Source organism: Leuciscus leuciscus (assembly GCF_965113295.1).
Source record: "Leuciscus leuciscus genome assembly, chromosome: 2".
In the NCBI taxonomy this organism is placed as follows: domain Eukaryota; kingdom Metazoa; phylum Chordata; class Actinopteri; order Cypriniformes; family Leuciscidae; genus Leuciscus; species Leuciscus leuciscus.
The window spans coordinates 20,917,866-20,939,306 of record NC_138726.1 but is presented as its reverse complement, the minus strand read 5'-3'; the positions used below and the strand labels follow the sequence as shown (position 1 = coordinate 20,939,306).

General features: G+C 37.1%; 1 protein-coding gene across 3 annotated transcripts in view; it reads left to right on the top strand.

Moving 5' to 3' along the window:
* The window catches only part of LOC309485539 (protein phosphatase 3 catalytic subunit alpha), a 248,401-nt gene extending 229,656 nt beyond the window's left edge, over positions 1-18,745 (top strand). For 2 of the 3 annotated variants that reach the window (XM_082152441.1, XM_082152439.1), the window contains 6 exons: positions 3,142-3,267; positions 3,357-3,428; positions 7,218-7,302; positions 9,918-10,015; positions 12,844-12,873; positions 16,952-18,745. In XM_082152441.1, the coding sequence (XP_082008567.1) occupies positions 3,142-3,267; positions 3,357-3,428; positions 7,218-7,302; positions 9,918-10,015; positions 12,844-12,873; positions 16,952-17,151 (611 nt within the window). In that variant the 3' untranslated portion in view covers positions 17,152-18,745. The remainder of the gene's footprint in view (positions 1-3,141; positions 3,268-3,356; positions 3,429-7,217; positions 7,303-9,917; positions 10,016-12,843; positions 12,874-16,951) is intronic. The other variant, XM_082152440.1, reaches the window with a different exon arrangement.
* The last annotated feature ends 2,696 nt before the right edge of the window (positions 18,746-21,441 follow it).

The window sequence follows — 21,441 nt, the reverse complement described above, 5'->3', positions numbered from 1 at the left end:
AAACCTTTGCTGCTTATTATTTTTGTGGAAACCGTGATAGTTTTTTCATGATTCTTTGATGAATATGAAGTTCAAAAGAACAGCTTTTTTTTTTTAAACAGTATATACATTTTATTTATCCATCCTTATTTATTTTTTTAGATACATCATGTATCATGGGTTGAAAACCCCAATTCGTTCAACCATTCTTCATTTTTATAGATGGATTATAAGCAAAGATATGTGCATTTCAGTGTTTTCGCTGCGTTTTTGGTCTGCTATTCCCTCAATTTTCCTCTCTGAAGGCCAGTTGGACCTACCCTGGAAATCCAGAGTTCTCGCGAGAGCACAAGTTGAATTTGCTCAGCGAGTTTACTCTGGCGTCGAGTAATGATGCTCATTAAATATGCCCTTGTATCCGAGCTGCACCAATTACATCGGGTTATCTGACATAGGGGGGCCAGAGGCGAGCTAAACAGATGACGACAGCGCTGTGACGTCGAAGTCATTAGTAAACATTGCAGGATGGCTATGGATGAACACCAGTTGTTTGAAACGGCTTTGGCCGCTACAATGAACGAGTTAGACTTGGCTTTTTATCTAAAAGAGGAACAGAAGACAGCGCTTGAATCGTTCCTTTGCAAGAAGGGCGTTTTTGCTGTTTTGCCGACCGGATACGGCAAGAGTCTAATCTACCAGTTAGCTCCGCTGGAAGCTAAGCGTATGGGGCTTGTTGTGATTGGTCGTAGTGTTATCCAATTGCGTGCAGTGAGATTTTCAAATGCATGCTTGGTGCCGCCCCTCGAGCTGGCCGATTTTCATTAGTCGATGCCAGACCATTAATCTTTCAGATTTAGGTCTGGATTTCAAGGCTAAGTTGGACCAGCAAAACTTAATTATTCCTTCAAGCCTGAATTAAGTAGATGAGTGTGGAGGAGGGGTGAAGATTGAACCTTTTTTATACACCAAATGAAGTCTGGACACGAGCGTGTGAGGAGATTGATGGCCAATCGACTGGCGCTGTAACTCGAGCCCGGTGGGGGGAAGCCCGGGATATCCATCACTCCAAAGGGTTGCCAGATTGAGCACCAGCCGTCCATCATCTGCTGACCATGAGCACCACAGTCCTGACTGTGCAAATAGAGTCGATCAAGCAACCCCTGACACGGCACAAAACATTTCTGCGGCAAGAACAAATGACAAATGACAGTCAGCTCTTCACTGCTCTGGCAAGGTTTTCTAGCGTTGTTGAACACGTAACCGTTGTTTGGGTCTCATAATGGAGAATATAGTAGAAAGCAGCAGGGTGATGGACACTGTCTCTGCTGGCCCGCTGAGCTTATTCTGAGTATTGATTACAATGCAGAGGGTTCCTTCATCTGTTGATGGCACAGTCCTGACAAATCCAAATAAGAAATTTTGCAGATTCCTAGGAACAGATTTCAGCAGCCCTGTTTTTTCAGCAGCCCTGAAGCTATGCAGTAATCTAACTGATCATTTAAAGTCATGTTGATCTTATATGTAAGAAATTTAAAGTGGAGCCTAAATTTATTCTTCATTTTCCTTAAAATTTCATCATGAAATAAAATATAGCCTATGGCCGGCCGTCTCTTTATGACATCTCTAGATTTCAGTCTGTAAATTTCATCAACCATGGACATCTTTCAGTAAGTGTATATTTAAAACATGACATCACATTCAATTGTGATAGTTATATTACATGCTATTCTTAATCTGAAAAACTTTTTTTTAAATAGTCTTTCTACGTGTAGTTTTATTAACCGAGTTGCTAAACAAAAAAAACAAAACAAAACAAAAAAATTATATATATATATATATATATATATATATATATATATATATATATATATATATATATATACTGTATATATATATATATATATATATATCACTGCTGGACAATGTAAGTGAATTGCAAAAAACACTGGGTGGTGATTAAAATGGTGCATAAACAAAGTTGGTTTGTGATTTAAAATGTGGAGAGACATCTAGTGGTAGTGGACTGCATACGTATATAAAATCCTTTAATTTGACTTCTCCCCTTTTCCTCTTCCCTTCTAGTTTATTCCATGGAAACATATTCATTTTTAAAGTTTGTGTTGTCTGGAGGGAAGTTAGGTGTTTCTCTCACTCTGTCAGGCACAACCTCTGCAGTTTCTGTGGGTGGACTTTAAGGTCAGCTTTTCAGAGGCATTTATGGTGTGGACCATCACCTAATTATAGACTGAGGAAAGATCATATTTTATGTAATTAATAGCAATGTTGCATTATCTGATAATACATATCCCGCTAAGATGTATGGGCCGTGGACCGTGAGTGACATTTAAGGCATGTTTATGTTCAGCGTACTGTATCTTCAGGTCTTTTATGTCTGGTATTTGACATATGATTGACACCTGCTTGCCACTCCATGTTTGACGACCTGCTATTCTCAAACACCACTAAGATGATGGGACAGGAAAGTCCCCCTCCGTGAGTTGTAATGTGTGGTGTCAACTTTCGACTGATCTAGTGCATGCGCACATTGGTCGCCACATCGACAGGATTGATCACATGGAGTTAGCCATCTCCAGGAAGTTTTCATTAAAAATACATGACATAGGAGCTAAAAGTAAAATTCATATTCTGGTTTGTCAAATGATATGTGGATATCTTTATAGTCTTTCCCCTTAAAAAACATAGTGTGGCGGTACCTTGAAGCATTGATGATAATAGCTTGTGCTTGATGGTACTGTTTTCATTATTTTAAGAGATTCAAATTCCTTTGTTTTGGTAGTTCTAGAAAAATCATTCAACCTCAAAATAGGAGTTCCACATCCATTATAGTTTTTTGCCATTTGATCATGTGAGTGAGTGAGTGAGTGAGTGAGTGAGTGAGTGAGTGAGTGAGTGAGTGAGTGAGTGAGTGAGTGAGTGAGTGAGTGAGTGAGTGAGTGAGTGAGTGAGTGAGTGAGGGAGTGAGGGAGTGAGTGAGGGAGGGAGGGAGGGAAGGGAGTCTGTTGTACATCTGAGACAGCGTTGAGATCTGATGTAGCGTTTGGCAGAATCCAGCTGTATCATTTCCACCACTTTCCGATACTCTCTCTTTATGTATTCTCTTTTTTCTTTTCTTTTTTTTTTTTACCTCTCTTCCTTATACAGCTGCTGTGCTGAAATATGAGAATAATGTCATGAACATTCGACAGTTTAACTGTTCTCCTCATCCTTACTGGCTGCCTAACTTCATGGATGTCTTCACTTGGTCTTTGCCCTTCGTTGGGGAGAAAGGTAAACCATTTGCCTTCAACAGATTTTATGTGGCATAAAATCCTCAATAAGTGCAGCAAACAAACTCTCTATTTTTCCTGTTCCCGTAGTGACTGAGATGCTGGTAAATGTCTTGAGCATCTGCTCCAATGATGAGCTGACCACTGATGAAGAGATAGATGGTAAGAAATTCAGTCATACGCAAAGCAAGCACATGCATCGTCCTGTTTCTATATAACATTACAAGAAGTTTGAAATTAAAGTGCATGGTTGGGTTCACAAGGGGGTGCCCTCCATCTATTCCTTCTAAATAAATCTGGAATATTACTGAACCTTTTGCCCTTAAGTTATTTAGATGCTACTGGTCTTACCACTCAAAGGGACCTGATTCTTTTATGATCTCCATGTTGGAGAGAAGTATTTACTTTCAGGGAAAGGTGTCTGCTAAATGACAGTCAGTAGCAAGCTGATGTTTAAATCCTGTGCAAAGCATACCACCAAAATGTTAGACATTAATAGATTTACTTGTACACATCAGTATGAAATGCACCATATGGAGCACCTTTCTGCTTTTATGTCAAATTTTAAAGGTGCAGTATGTTATATTGACAGCTAGTGGTTGAAATGGATACGAAGTCCAAATTCAAAATTTTGGAGAGTTGTTTCTACCGCGCCCTCCTCAGATTCAGTGCACACTCGGGTTGCCGGAATGAGAAGACGCAACGTTTCCTAGATCTCAGCAAACATATTGCATACAAAAACATACAGTACCTTTAAAGGGATGGTTCGGAGTAAAATCAACCTAGGGTCCTTTGCATGGTTCGGAGTAAAATCAACCTAGGGTTCTTTGCACCATGACCTCGACCTTAGTACCTGCACTAAGCCATCCGGCTGATTTCTCTAAATAAGCTCTAACTTTAATAATGTTCAACCAAGGGGAAAAAGGCTTCTGGGGGGGTGTTTGGCTCAAGGTCATGGTGCAAAGGACCCTAGGTTGATTTTACTCCGAACCATCCCTTTAAAGCTACACTGTGTAATATTTTAAGTTGATTTTTAGCAAAAAACACTTTGTTCTTTCAAAATTATACGTTCTCATTAATGTGTAATCACTTCAACCAACTAATTAAGTATTCTCGTAAGTGTATAATCTGCCATTTAGAATACATACGAGCGAGTCGCTCGAATGGCGGAAACCATGTTGCGCATCCAAAAATATATTAGACAAAGAGGGACATACCTGGAAATTCAAGCTTTGCCTTTCGCGTTTTTACACTCAGTGGCACCGAGACGAATGTGAGAGGAAGATTACTCGTGACTGCCGGCAGATTTGAAATAATACAGCCACCGTAGGAGTTAAAACGCCCTCGGAATGGGAGGGGCTAGAAAGTAATATTCAGTTGGTAGTCATATACAATTTCACCGCTAGATGGGAGTAAATCCTTCACAGTGTAGCTTTAAGGTATAAGCAAAATAAGATTCAATAGGACAGATGTTGAAACAGGAACAGAATATGATCATATTTACTATGTAATAAACACATATAGTGGGTTCAAAATATCTTGAACTTTATTCATAATTGAATTTTTTTCAATACATAATTTTGTCAAAGTGAAAATTTGGTTTGAAAATGTATTCATTTCAGAATATATTTTTGCTTTATTGACAGCAGAGCGTGTGGAAGCAAGAACATCTAAGTTAGAAATGTTAGTGCAGAATTTGTTATCATAACATTACTTTGTTTACATTTTTTAATTACAAATTAAAAAGATTATTCAGATTTTTTTTGTGTGGTCTCAGACTTTTGAATGAAATAATCAAAGAGCAAAGACTTGGATTATTACATTAAATATAAAATTTTGTTTTGATCTTTTTCTACCATACAGCCATGGTAAGAAAAAAAATGCAATTAATTGCCATTCCAAATAAACATAAACTGTCAGATGACAAATAAACGATTGACCAGAAATATTTAAGGAGTTCAAGCTTTGGTAGAGCACAAACTTATAAACACTAACATCTCATCATGCTCTGATGCTACACTATCACTCTCTCCAACATTTAATTTTTAATTTTTTTATATATCCATTTAATAATCTTTATTTTGTTTCTCTTTTGTCTTTTCTTTTTCTCACTCATTTTGTCCATCTCTTTCCCTCTCAAATATTACGTCTGTTGCTTCATCTAATGAATGTCTTTCTCTTTTTTCAGAGTTCTTTAAAGCATTTCTTCTCTTTTATTTCTTTGATGGATGCGCTTTTTTGCCACTTTTCTCTCTCTTTCTCTCCCTGTCATTCCTCAGCCATTCATTGATCATTCTTCTGTTCTTTTTCTGTTTCTTCTGGGGGTGTATCTTGAGAAGGACAGCTAATATATGGGCCCAAGAAAGGTACAACCTCCCACAATCCAATGCGGTGTCATGCCTCTTGTTTGTACCTTTTTCTAGTTGGTTGATTAATCTAACACCAAAAATTCACTAATGAACCTACTTATAATATCCATAGGTACTAATTATTATATTTCATGCACCCTGGTCACCATGAACTGGATGAGTAGTTGACATTGTTTTTCAAACTATTAAAAGGCCATTGCTTGTTGCGTGTGAAATCTGTACTGTTTGAAAAGACAAAAATTTTGTTTTCTAAGTGGGGTGAGTATGCAATCAGGCAGAACACTAACATTTTTCTGAAATTAGAACACACCGATGTGAGTATAAGAGAATGTGAACCTTATAAATTGTTTTGCAGTTCTCAGAACCTCAACAGTGCCTTCATCTTTTATATCTCTCATACCAATTCACATCACTTTGTCATCATTCCCTACCATTTTTTGCCATTTTCCATGTTTTCCACCTCTGTATGAATACAATGATCCCAAAATGTATTTAAACTAGTGATGTGCAAAATTACATAATTTAAAAAAACAGCTACTCAGTTGGTTTCTTGAATGACTGGTAAACTAATATTAAACAAGCCCTGGATATCTAGCGTGGTCGACCATGGTTCCTAGGGGTCCTTTGCATAAGTTCTTATGTACAAAAAAGCTAGACAGAGCTTAACAGTATGTAACAGAATGTGGGGCTCTAAAGAGTGGAACTCTTTTTAACTCAACACAATAAAGCTGACATTTGTCGTAAGCAGTCTGATGTCTTTCTGATCATTATGTGATCAGGGGCTGTAACCCCTGCTTAAAATTTCGAAACTATCTAAAAATCTAAAGTGAATTGACCTCACTAATCAAAAGTCATTTTTTGAAGAATGTAACTCCTAATTTGGACACAGAAGCCACACTTAAAAGTGAGATAGTTTTAACAGTGACTACATTTTAGGGCCGCTGTATCACCAAAGCTTAAAGAAATATAACATTCATTCAAACACTCAAAAATCTCTGTGCTGCAACCTGTTCGTATGCAAGACACTCCCTTGTATTGTTATTTTCTCATCACACTGTTGTCTATAATCTTACCTTGACGAACTAGGTAGATTCTCAATTAAAACCAACAAGGTTCTTCTCTTTAGCATCTGTATAGTATGGCACTATGATTAACCTAACCATATCCATATCCACGACTGTAAGGATCGATAGCAGGCTAACAGAATGCTTAGCATGCATTTCAGCCCTGAGATGTGGGCCACTGTGAGGATCTCTATTGATCTGCCCTTAGTGTGCTGAAACAGCACGTTCTGCCAACTGAGTTTCCCCTGCAGTCAACAGTCTGGGTAATTATATATTATAGTGTTCACCCAATGTATTCATTTGTCTTTCTGGACATTAAAGACAGGATATAATTATGGCTTGTGAACGTTTGAAATTGTGAGGTTTGGAGATTAAGTTGCTGGTTGTGTTTTAATGAAGTGTCTCTTCAAGCATGTTTGTAAGGGACATTTCAAGCATGTTTGTTTTTGTTTGTATACTGTTATGTAACACTGACATATATATATTTATATATATATGTGTGTGTGTGTGTCACACAGGTGCCACAGCTTCTGCACGCAAGGAGGTAATCCGAAACAAGATCCGTGCCATTGGAAAGATGGCTCGAGTTTTCTCGGTTCTTCGGTAAGATGACTTTGTGTACATGTGCAAAATGGAATTAGACAAAAGTGCGCACATCCTGCAGGCAAAAAGCTCATTAAGGGTGCTCAATCACACAAAAATAAAAATAAAATAAAACAGTAACAAAATGGGAAAAGGTTGGCACACCAAAGCTCCATAAATAAACACAAAAAAATAATTGCATGTTCTCAACAAAAGTGACGTTTCGAGCCATATGTATGGTGGCCGAGAGAGCTCAATGCGCTGCAACTGAAGAAGACACATGCAAATCAAAAAAACACCAGCAAATTAAGAAAATATCTTCTTTAGTTTGACAATACATGTGCTGCAAATACTCACAATGCAACCAAATACCGAAACGCTCTTCAAATACTCACAACGAACATACAATCAGGATCTCAAAGAAAATTTCAGCTTTCGGGTCATCAACAACACCACTGATGAGTAGACATTGAACAATAAGCATGTCCCAGCCAGGTTCGTAACATGTTGTGGTCCCCTTGAAACATTTCCAGTGTGGTCTTTGATATTTGCAATGCGTTTCTGTATATGGTTGTAGTGATTTATGGTCTTAAATATTAATAGTTATATTTAGTATCAATATTAATATTGAGTTTTTGGTCACACGTAACTTAAGGTGAGTGTGAGAGTGTCCTTCCTCTTTTACGGGGCACCAGCAAAGGAATTTCACCTTTTAAAATAAAGAACAATCATGGTTGACTGAATTAGAGTTATATAAATTGGAGGAAGTTCGTCATCTTACCAATCTGAAGGATTTGTGAGATATTGTTAACTTGTAGAGCCTCTTACCTTATCACACGGAATTAACAAAAGGATAGACAAGAGTAACTAACAACTACTAAATGGATAACGTGCAAAAAGATTGATAAATGCAAGTGACTGAGTTGGATGTTACTATGGCAGTTGCAATAAACAACTTAATGAAATCTTACTGCACCTGAAGAGAATATCATAAAAAAGCCATAATAAAATTATTAAAGAGAAGAGCGAATATCAAACTGTTCACTAAGACCATTAGATTATACTGTGTCCAATGTGTACAGTAAGTTTCATGCTTTAAAACCAAATTGTTAATTTCTCACCATCTTCAAGGCAATTTTACTGCTTCTGTGCCAATGTACAGACTTGTGGAATCTGAATGTCTCAACTTAAAAAAAAATTGCTACTGGATTCCTTAGGGTCATGAGGCCTGATGGCACTTTGATGTTCAGAGATATGGATTTTAAGCTGTGTGCTAGTTTTGCCAATGTAGCAAAGTCCACAAGGGCAAGTCTTACAGGAAATCATTCCTCTGATCTTAAATATCTTCTCAGATTGATTTCAAGGTTTGTGTTTTGTAAGTAAATTTTGATGTTTTCACTTTCTTTGTTTTTTGCCCTTTCGTTTAAATGCTATTGTTGAGATCATTATGGTACTGCATGTATACATATTATATGTTTGTGTAATTTATTTTATTTTTATCAGGTGATGTTGTCATGTTGTCTAATATGTTATGTGTATTAGGGCCTAATAATGTCATTGTCTGACAAAGAGCCATATGGTTCGAAACATCACTTTTGGTGATAAATGTGCAATAAATAATTTCTGTATTTATGGAGCTGTGGTGTGCCAAATTTTTCCTTTTGTACAAATGCAAAATGAAAACTAGTAGAACAAGTGTCAATCGTGAATAGAAACACATTAGGTCATATACAGTAGTTACTTTGCTAGTAGCTAATAACTTCATATGGAACTGCACCAAAAAAACAAAACAAAAAAAATTCTGACTCTTGCTTATGTAAGTGAAGTCAAAGACCTGCAAACCATCTACTAAAGAAAACATCTGTCACAGCTTTTACCATTGTTGAAGAGTTAATCTGCCTTTCCTATTATTTTTGCCTACTATCTCGGACAATCAGGTACAATTGTTTCGACCACTAGTGGCTTGCATTGAACTTTCAAATTGGTTGTGAATCAGCTGTTACCATCCACTTATTTAAAACAAATTACTGTCAATTTGTGCAATAATTCGCAGTAATTATAAAATGGTTATTTAGGACATAATTATTCATAACCGACATTTTTACTGAAATAGTGTTAAAAAATTCTTTAAGTGGGAAAATATTCGTAATGTTCACCTTGTGCTCATAGTTTTGAGAAGAATACATCACATTTGTTGGGGTGATCGCAGAAGTTCAAGCCACAAAAGCTTTAATACTTTAGCTTATTGCATCAGAATTTCCCGCATATGCATTTGGTCGGAACTCTACGCAGATTCTGTACTACTCTGCATCAGGAATTAATGACTTCTGCTCTGTCATTTGTCAGAGATAGTGAAAAGGCATCTTTATTATCAGAAATATATCTAGTAAGTTTTTTTTTTTTTTTAGTTTTTTTGTTTTTTTATAACCAAAACAATAAAATATGATAAATTAAAGATCATCAAATAATCTGCAAAATAATTAATTTGTACTTAATTGTGTGTTATAGAGGGTAAACTAAATTATTTTGTCATTGGCAGTTATTGTGTATGTTTTTTACTTTGCCTTTTTTTTTTTTTTTTTTTTTTTATATCTTTGTGTGTTAGTATTGTAGATAACAACATGTTTCTGTTGCAGAGAAGAGAGTGAGAGCGTTCTGACGCTGAAAGGTCTCACTCCAACTGGCATGCTGCCCAGTGGTGTTCTATCTGGAGGCAAAGAGAAACTCCAGAATGGTAAGAAGCACACACACACTCGTTTTGTGGTCAGGAATATGTAAATCACTTTAATATTTCTTTCTAAATCAGAGCTCTTTCCATGGCTGTTATTTTCACAGTATCGATCAGTACATTTAGAGATGATTTACATCTTTTAATTTCCCCAGGTAGTGTTTTCACATTTACAGCCGAGTCTACTCTATTTCAGCTTAACAAATATGTAATGTACAAATATGCACAGTCTGGTAGGTTTATTCAATGTAAAGTCTCTGCACCCCCTGGTGGTTGTGTTGTGAAACTTATATTCTTTCCTCTTTGCTTCTTTTCCTTTGGTCTCTCTCTCTCTCTCTCTCTCTCTCTCTCGTCTCTCTCTCCTCTCTCTCTCTCTCTCTCTCTCTCTCTCTCTCTCTCTCTCTCTCTTCTCTCTCTCTCTCTCTCCTCTCTCTCTCTCTCTCTCCTCTCTCTCTCTCTCTCTCTCTCTCTCTCTCTCTCCAATCTTTTTCAAATATTGTCTCTTCTTCATTCTCCTGTCTCCCTAGAAACTGCAGGTATAATCAGTTGTGCAAGTATAATTCAGATCATCTGTTCTTAAGAAACATAGTTTCACTCTTTGCCACCATTTATTCAAAGGAGCCCCAAGTGTATCAACACAAATGCTTTTGTACAAGATCGAATAATGACTCAGGGAACATGTTTTAACCTTAGATTCACTATGTCCAGATTTAACACCGCTTTTGGTGGACAAGATATCAGTAAGGAATCTTAAAGATTAAAGATGTCTTAAAGATCACAGAATTTGGCTGCAAAATTAGCAGCACAACTAGCACATTTAGATTTATTAATTGCTTTATAAGAACAAGACTCTTAACGGCCACAATATTAAAATTAAATTAGTTAATGGATGCAATTTGATTTCTCATATATTGAGCCCAATTGTCTCAAATTGTGATAATATGTTAAATATTACTCTTTTTACTGTTTTTTTTTTATCAAATAAATGCAGTCTTAACACCAAAATTTTTAACGGAACTGTAATTTCTGTTGGAACTGTAATTTCTGTTGAAACTGTAATTTCTGTTGAAACTGGAATTTGGGACAGTACAAATAGAAGTGCCTGTCCCTTTTTTCTCAATAAAAAAAAAACATGATTTGCTGAAATCAGCTATTGATATTGCTGTAGTCGTTGTAGGTGGTACTAGAGGAAGAGGAAATTCTCACTCTAGAGAAAATTATTAATTTTACACAAATTTAGATGTACAGAGTGCAGGATTGGTTATGAATATTTTTGTTCCAATTTCCAGAGAAAGTGAAAGACCAAAATTGTAATTGTTAAATTAATCTTTGTTTTATTTAAATACCTTTTTTCCCACTTTTTGGAGTGCAATAGCATATAGACATGCTAACAGATAGGAACTAAAAACTGCTTTTGATTTCATGGGGTCTCCTTGTAATCATTTAAATAAATGACAGTGTTGTGATGCTGGACATAGTGAATCAGAAAGGGAAGAATGTACCTAAAATAACACAATTAAGCATTGTAATGCTGTTTTGTCATCATTACATAAAGAGGCATGAATAAATGTGTAATTTTAGCACATTGTCTAGTGATACTTCATTAAGTCTTATCTTATATCTGTAACATCATGCCCCTTTACACAGAATACACACAACTGACAAGATGTAAATTTAATTTAATTGGTCTTGTCTTTCACAAATCAAGGCAGAAATCAAACTTGCTCTTGTCGTACTGGCATGTTCTGTCTATTACTTCATTTGGAAACACTTGATCCTATGCAGTAATTTCATTGCTTATGTTTTCTATTAGGTTTAGCTTTAGTTTTAAAAACTAGTTTTACTTAAAAAATATAACATGTAACCCAAATTTGATGTGAGTGGCCATGTTTGCATGTGGCTATCTGGTCTGGGAACATGCCAGAGACAGAGTGATGTCAGCGATGTTCTGCTACAGCATTGGTAGAATCACAACAGATGCCCCACCCTTGTACATGGACATCATTGTGCTTTTACTTCAATGTTGTGCCCCCATCACAGCTGATGTCTTTAGCATTTAGCTTTAATGTGTTTTGTGTATATGTATGTGTGTGTGTGCTGTTCTGAACTTTTTAAAGTGTATTCTTGTAGTTTTATATGATTACTTGTGATGATTGTGCTAAGGGGAATGTAGAATGAGGTAAGTTGAAAATAATCATTCACAATGCAAGGATGGTGGATTTTCTTGTTCTGTAAGCTGACAGAACTTCAAAGAATGCCATTGTTTTTACCAAAAAAACACAAAATCAAAGTCTTACAAGTGGCTGTTAAAAACCCTTGAACCCAGCTTTTGGGTCACTTCTTCCCCTTGCTTTGGTGTTGCCATTCACAATAAATAATTAAATGTAGTTCTCCTGGTATATTATACAGATTTTAAAACAAAGCAATGGAAGACACAATCATTGATCTCCTTCATATCCCTTTGATTGCTTTGACTGACCATTAAGTCTGATGTACTTTGGCTTCGTCATTAATTTCCAATTTATGTCATGTCTCCCAAACTCATCTCTCATAGTAAGAGTCAAATCTCTGTGTCACATTGCCTCATCTGCAACTAACTACCCATCATTTGCCCTGCTCTCTCTCTCTCTCTCTCTCTCTCTCTCTCTCTCTCTCTCTCTCTCTCTCTCTCTCTTCTCTCTACCCTATTATTTCCCTCCGTCCTGGCCTTGTAGTGGGCCTAGTGTAATTATAATGATGTTGTGTGTCTATTTGGGCTCTTTTGCTGTTCATCTGACTGGACAAATGTAACCTGTTCTCACTCGTTTTGCAATCCCCCTTCTTCTTCTCTTCAGCTACTGTTGAGGCTATAGAGGCAGATGAAGGTAAATAGGTCTACAGCCCCTTCCCCTCTTTCTGTTGCATCTGTACAACAGATAAAGGGTTCCACAGGGTTCATTCATGTCAATGTAGCTTGTGTAGTGTGTTGGGTGTTTGGCCAGATTACACTGTACTGTTAGTGTGTTGAGCAGAAGTAGGAAAAGAAAAGACGAAACACACACAGAAAAATGCTTTGATTGTTTTAAAGGGGATCAAACCGTTCTGGAAAACACAGGTTTTGTTGAAAAAGCTGTGGTCAGTCAAATCACGGTAACATAATGCATCAGATTGAAATCATAATAGTTATATTTCAAAATATGTTCCAATTGACAATATTGGTGTATTTACAATAAGAATATATTTTCTGCAAACACACGAGTGCTTAAATGTGGCACAAACACCATTTTGGCCTATTCACAAGTCGAATTAATGTAAAATTGCATTTGTATAACCCTAAAACTGTCTGGACCCCTGTAAAACAATGAGCTGATGTAGTTGCCCTTTGTTCTTGCACAAATTTTCCATTTAAATTGCTAAACATTAGCTCTAGACTCAAAACACTCACACATTTGTGGGTCTCCCTCAGTTAAAAAGAATAAAATCCTCAGCAAGAACAATGTCAGCTGCTTGCTAAATAGCAGGTTTGTAACTGCTATTTACATCCTAAGTGTTCTGTGGTTGTTCTTGAACATTTCTCCTAGAGGAAGAGGTGCCAACTGTGTTGATACTCTCATCCATATTTTTTTTTTTCTATTTGTGGTTACTCTGTGACTGTGTCATGTCCTTGTGTTTCTTTACCGCTAATAACCTACGTCTGACCTCTACACAAATCGTGTTCATTGTACATAGGAGACCCTCTGCTAAATAACTGGAAAGTTACACAATTCACAAAAAACTATTTGATCTTTGTATTTCCCTGTAGTTTGCTGCATGTTTTCAACAGGTGTAACGTGGTTCCCTTTCGAGAGAACTCAATGCTGCATCAGAATGTTGACGCTATGGAAACGCTTCTGCGTGACCGGTTTCTGAAGCATATGAAATCAAGCTAATTCTATTGGCTGCTGGTAGTCATATGACGTGAAATGGCTCGTCGCATGACTCCAAATGGTGCCTGCATTGAACCCTTATCAGCTTCTTTGTCTTCAGGATTCGCTGTGTGTGCTTAGCACAGTTTAGCCTCGCAGATCAGAAGAATCCTCAAAACAAACCTCTTATGGTTGTTTTCTCCTAGCCATTACTTTGCTAAAGAGAGTAGGGGATTTGCAGGCCCTGTCTGTTGCTTTCTCCTGTTTTGAGTTTGCTCAGTGTGGAATCTAAACTATTCTACATCCTAGGCCTGATTATGTTCCAGTGTTACCATCCTCAGTTCCACGATCAGTGGTTCTTCAGGCCTTCTGTCCTCCGCTTTTCAATCTGCAGATCAGGATAGGCTGAATTTTTATGGCATTTTTGGGCCCTTAGTATTTATGTCCACCACTCAGACCAGTGGTGTAAATCAGAACAACTGTTTGTTTGTTTTGGATCACGCAGCAGGGGCTCTGCGGCTTCTAAGCAATCTTTAGCACACTAAATTGAGCAGGCTATTTCTGAGGCTTATGGCCTTATGTGTGAAATACCTTCAATATTCAATATTAGTTCCTCAATATTAGTTCTACGTGTTCTTAGGTTCTTGCTCTTTAAGTTTGTCACTTCCTTAGAGCAGGCAGCCTTTCAGTAAGGCATAGTGGGTATTGATGTTCCCATAGCATCAACATTCAATTGTGTTGCGTTCTCTCAAAAGGGAACGTCTCTTGATTTGACTATAACCCTGAGTATATTCTTGTTCCCTGAGTATTGAATGAGACGCTGTGTCTCGTTACCATAATTCCTGCATGCCTGAGTGTCTTCTATCAGCCAATCAGAAGCTGATGATGTTCAGTACAGTTGCCATTTTATAGTCATGCCACTAAGTAATTTTACGTCATATGACTACCGGCAGTCAATAGAATTAGTGTGATTTCACATTTGCTTCAGAGACCGGTCATAAGGAATCATTCCTATAGTGCTTGTTTACACCTGTCCACTTCATGCGTTTTCTCAGATTGAATAGCTATCAGATCGTGAAAAGACCAGGTGTAAATGCCCTGATCTTGCCAATTGTAAATTGCCGATCTCTCAAACCACATCAGGAGGTGGTCTCGGCCGTATTCCAGATGAAACTGGGCAAGTCTAAATGCATCTGGTTGTTGAAACCACATATTTAAATTTTACTCCTCCCACAATGTTAGAAAATAAACGTGTAAGCAGCCATGTCACCCAATGTAGCCCAAGACTGGTTGCCCACTGAAGCTAAGCAGGGTTGAGCCTGGTTAGTACCTGGATGGGAGACCTCCTGGGAAAAAACAGGTTGCTGCTGGAAGAGGTGTTAGTGAGGCCAGTAGGGGGTGCTCACCCTGTGGTCTGTGTGGGTCCTAACGCCCCAGTGTAGTGATGGGGACACTATACTGTCAAAGAGCACCGTCCTTCGGATGAGACGTAAAACCGAGGTCCTGTGGTCTGTGGTCATTAAAAATCCCATGGCACTCCTCGTAAAGAGTAGGGGTGTAACCCCGATGTCCTGGCCACATTCCACCCATTGGCCCTTACCAATCATGGCCTCCTAATAATCCCCTTCCATTGAATTGGCTTCATCACTCTCTCTCCTCTCTCCACCTATAGCTGGTGTGTGGTGAGCGCACTGGCGCCGTTGTACTGTGGCTGCCGTCGCATCATCCAAGTGGATGCTGCACACTGGTGGTGGTTGAGGAGAGATCCCCTGATATGATTGTAAAGCGCTTTGGGTGTACAGTAGTATATATGAAAGCGCTATATAAATGCCTCATTCATTCATTCATTCAAGAGCGTGTTATAAGCTATATGACATATTATAGCCAGATATTACGGCGCTACTGCAACACACATCGCTGCAGATGAAATCTGTGTATCTTTTCAGCAAGCCCATGCACAAACTGCCGCAAATAAAACAGAAAGTAAGTCGCAGATGCTCAAAACACAATCATCTTCATTAAAAGTAGTGAGACTAAATGGTCTGATGCCGCTCTCTCTCCTATTGCGGTCTTTGATCTTGAAATTAGCTGATGATAAATAAAATGCAGCTCATATCTGTTGCATTCGCTGACGTGAACTCCATTAAATTCACGGGAATTGAAGATCGGATTTATATCCGTTTTGCAGAGATACATTTAAGTGGGCAAGTGTAAACGGAACTGTTTTAACAAATCAGATAGCTGTCCGATCAGTAAAAACGCATTAAATTAACAGTTGTCAACATTCTGATGCAGCGTCTCGTTCCCTACTCAGGAAATCAGGGTTAAAGTCATAATAAGACGTTAGCTTAGCACCAAGTTCCTTGTTAGTGTATATTTGCTAAGTCAGTTATTTATTTTGTGTCCTTTTTTTTTTCTTTTTTTTTTATCAAGTGTTTTATTTGGTAATTCAAATGATTTCATCCTCTAGCTTTTCATTTATACATCCTCCTTGAACTTTTGTTTTTGAGAGTGGTGGGAAGCTCTGTTCTAGATAGCCAGTGAATGCTCAGGTTTGTGCAGGATATCTTGAAAACGTTCAGTGCCTCATTGAGTGATGCAGAGAATGCTACTTCATTCGAAGGCCCTCCAGAACCGAGACCACCCAGCACTGCCCCAGTAATCCTACAATTGGTGACCAGTGTGGATATATTGTTTTCTCTTCATATATCTTATATATTATAACACCTTGCTTCAAGTACTTTGCAAGAAGTTTTGCTTTTTCTCAATATTGGTCTCTCTATGTGACAGACATTGTGCGTGTATATATGATTTGTGAAGTATTCATATGCACAATGTAGTATACTGAATGTTGAATTAGAGTTATAAAATATCACACTTTTTGTAAAAAAATTGTTAGAAAATTGTAACTTGGCTTGAGTGAAACTTTGTGCCATTGGCTCAAATATTATTGCAGTTCAACTTTGCTCAAGTACTGTGTGAACTTCAAGCAGTTAAATTATAAAATAAACTAAGGAGTGTGTACTTGTTGAACCATCTTCCTTCTTTTCTGCTACAGCAATCAAAGGTTTCTCACCTCAGCACAAGATCAGCAGCTTTGCGGAGGCTAAAGGGCTGGACCGCATCAATGAACGAATGCCACCCCGCCGAAACGCCATGCCCTGTGACGCCAGCCTCAACTCTCTCAATAAGGCTTTGTCGTCCGAGACCAACGGCACTGAGGGCAAGACCAGCAGTGGCAGCGACAATATACAGTGATCCTGCATCAATCCTGCACGGTCGCCACAGCGATTAAGCCCCTCCCTATCTTTTTCCATGCCATATTTGATGGAGGGAAAGGAAGGATTTGGAGTGTAGAGTTAGAGGAAAGGAAAAAAGGAAGAAGAACAAGAGAGATAAAGGAGAGAGGAGGTGAGGGGGAGAGCAGCATTTCAAACATAATACAGAGTGACACTTTGGATATGCCTTTAATTTAAAAAAAATCTGGAGGGTGGGGCATTAAAACTATAAAAAGTTGTCATGGGAGAGGGGATTATCTGGGTTTCGGCATAAAGAATTACAGCAGGTGTCTGAGAGATCTTATGTGAAAAGACCTTTACTTACTGGATATAAGATTTTTGTTAGTTTCTCTTTTTGTGTGTAAGTTCTTACTAAATATTGTACGTTTACAAAAATACAGCACTAAAAATGGACAGAACGTAAAAAAAAGTTTTTGACAAAAAGGGTGTACAAACTAAGTAAGGATAATTTATTGATACATTTTTTGCTACTCTTATAAACTAGCTCTATAGTAAATTAGGCCGTCTTAAAAGAATGTTGCAACATTGTTATAATGCCAAAAATTGAACGTTTTATGGTTTTGTACAGATTATGCTTACCTCAGGTTTCTTTGGTGTGTGCTTGGATCCTACTTTTTGCGTAACTGCAAGCTAGCTTGCTGAATATGGATTTTCTCGGAGTTAAAAACTGGAATTTACATTTATCATTTGCATATATGTCTTTGTTTTCATTTGGGTAAATCTGGGGGTAGATTTATTGTGGCTTGCTGGAAAATGTGTGATTTTATTATTATTATTATTATTATTATTATTTCTGCTTTTCAAACAATGAGATCAAAAAATATATATATATAAAGCACCTATGTTCTAAAAAAAAAAAAAAAAAGAATGAGAAGGAAAACGAGAGTAAAAGGTGATTGATCTGCCTATGCATGTTTTATAAGACTTAACTAAGAAAATTTGAATTACCTTGGCTGCCAAGGCCTGTTTTTACCTGTAGTGACCTTAGTGGACAAGTCCTGGAAATGTACCGCCATTCTTAGCTATTACGCTTGGAAAAGCTTCAGGCCTTTAACTTGTTTTGTAATCAAAGCATCTACTATTAATATGGATGAGGAATCATGGTTTTAAACAAATGCTTGCATGTAGACCAGTAGTCTGAATTAGCATGTTTAGGTGTCACGTAAACTAAGTTTGTGCTTCTCTAATGTCAAACTTAAAATGCATGATAGCTGTTAGGTTTAGATTATTTATTTTCTTTCTTTCTCTCTTTCTTTTTTTTTTTTTTTTGTAAAGTTGCCACAGACAAAAGTGTAATTTGCATATTATTATTATGATTAATTCTGCTTTGTATATCAGTTTATTGTTGCTAAATACTTCACAAAAACATAAACTCCATCACTGTTTTTTTTTTTTTTTTTATAAATGCTTAAGTGCCCAAGTAATTCACTACACAAAATGAAGCCTTGCTTTTATAATTTAACTTTCAAACTGTTGGCAGACGACGCATGCACTCGCAACTATGAAAAAAGGTATTTTATATTACTGTTCAATAAAATTGTGCATGAAATTCAGTCTTGTCAACAGCTTGTGTGAGTTTTTTGTGGACATTCTTGGTATTTTTGCCATGAAAGCATTTCTGTAATGCACTTAAACTAATATTTAGCAGACTTTTGCCCTTTTGATATTGGTCTGAGTTTCCAGCAAAAATAAATAAAATATATGTTATATATATATATATATATATATATATATATAATGCATTCGTGTGATGGATTTAGCATCTGCCAAACAGAGGCAAATTTGGCTCAGGGTCCACAAAAACACTCCGGAAGCTGGAGCCTGGAGACCATGAATATTGGACAAGGAATAACAACCGATTAGGAAATGAGTACTTGGCAGCCACATTACCATAAGGTGTTTCCTTCGAAGGACATGATTAAGTTCTTTGATAAAAATCTGGCAACACAAGAGGATGCATTTCAAGCCATTATGAAAACACCTTTGCTGAATAGGTGGAAAGGAAGTTTATGTGAGGTAGTGCAGTCTGTTTCCTTTAAAAACAATTGCTTTAAAAACAAATGAACGTAACATCAGTGAATGTGATTTTAATTTTCAGTCATTATTTTTTATTTTTTATAAATGGCATCAAGTAAGGCATGTCATTTGATTTTAATGGGAGCCTGACCTTGGATTATCTTTCATCTGAAAGGTGTTCTTGTGAAAATATTAATATTGATGATATGCTTTGGACTCCTTATTGTATCAAATGAATTCAGGCTTTGCAGAACATTAACTGTTTACTCCGAAGGAGTGTGTTTTTGAATTTCCCTTTCCTGTATATTTGTGAGGCACAATAGAGTAGGAAGGAAATAGATTATCACATCCTGTTTTGGGATAAGATGGAATAAAGTTCTGCTAAGGAGCCAACCTTGTCTTCCTAGGATTGGTGATGTGGTCGTTTAATGGATTAAATGGATGGTGGTAGAATTGCAATCTTTAAGTCAAATTTATTTCCTATATTTTCTGGCTTTGATTTAACAGTAAATTAGATAGTATTTTAACCAATATGACACTAACAATCATGCTGTTGCAAATATCAGCAGTTAATCAAGTACAACCCAACCAGCACAGTACTGAGGAGGCATCATTGGTCATACATTTTCATAAGGGCAAGAAGCCTACAAGATATAGAACAATGAGTAAAATGTGTTCTAATGATGACTGATAGGAAAACCCTGGCCTGCAGATATTTCAAGAGCTGCACAAGAGATGACATAGATGAAATCATTAAGAGCCTGATGAACTGTAGGAAATAAACAATTAGTAATTCAGGAAAATAAACGATTTCAAAATAAGAAAATGTTACGTGAAGGTAGTTTGACTTCCCATTGTACTTTGAATTAGAACATTCTGTCAAACTGATAAGGTTCCAGGTGCTTAAAGGCACAATATTTAAGATTTTTGGATTCAAATATATCAAAAATAAATAAATAAATAAATAAACAAACAAACAAAAACAAAAAAACTGCACGAGGAAGCATGCCTTGGGACCCCGCTAAAATGGTTCACACTTCATACTTTTATTCACAAATAAATATTGATCAACACACATACAAAGCTCAACAAATAGGGTAAACATGAAAGCTCAACCTGCTTGCTTGACGCTGGAGAATGAATATTGAGCTTCCAAGACACATATTTGACACATATTATTTTAAATATTTGATGAGCTTGATATATGCGTTTTGTGTTGATTAATGTTTGTATGTGAATAAAAGCCTAAATTGAATCTACCCTGACAAAATCCATACAGGTTCCAAACAAGGTCAAAGTAGAATGAACCGTTTCGTCCCTGAATAAATCAGTGTGTTTGAACGAATCAGCTGGAACACGCTAAATCAACAACAAGAAGTGAAAATCAGTAAAAATTCCCAGTGCTTTTGGGCAGTATGCACTGTTGGAACTCAGCCAATCAGATTCGAGGAACATCAACTAACTCTTTTGTATAATAGTGTTTTGTGTTTTCATACCTGGTGAAATGTGACATCTTGAACTGTGCAAGAGAGCCAATACAATACAATACAATACAACATTTATTTATAAAGCACATTTAAAAACAACCAAGGCTGACCAAAGTGCTGTACAGAACAGAAAAAAAAAACTAATACAAATAAAACAACCAATAAAGAAACACAAAAAAAAAAATAGATAAACAATAATCATACCTAAATCAAGGAGTATTAAAAGCAAAAGAAAATAAGTCTTTAAAGAAGATTTGAAGGTGGAAACAGAGGGAGCTAATCTGATATAGAGAGGTAGACTGTTCCAAAGTTTTGGGCCTGCAGTCGCAAAAGCGCGATCGCCTCATTTTTTAAGTCTAGATCTAGGCACAATGAGTAGACAGTGATCACTAGATCTCAGAGTTCTAGAAGGAGTGTGCGGACAGAGTAGATCGGTCAGGTACTGAGGGGCCAATTTGTTGAGGGCTTTATAAACAATTAATTACATTTTAAAAACAATTCTAAATTTGACAGGTAGCCAGTGCACTGTGGATAAAATAGGGGTGATCAACTCATATTTGCGGGTCCCAGTGAGGAGTCTAGAAGTGATCAACTCATATTTGCGGGTCCCAGTGAGGAGTCTAGAAGCTGCGTTTTGCACTAGCTGTTGACGGGAGAGGGAAGACTGAGAGACACAAATAAAAAGTGAATTACAATAGTCTAGACGAGTTGTTACGAAAGCATGAATCACTGTTTGGAAGTTACTC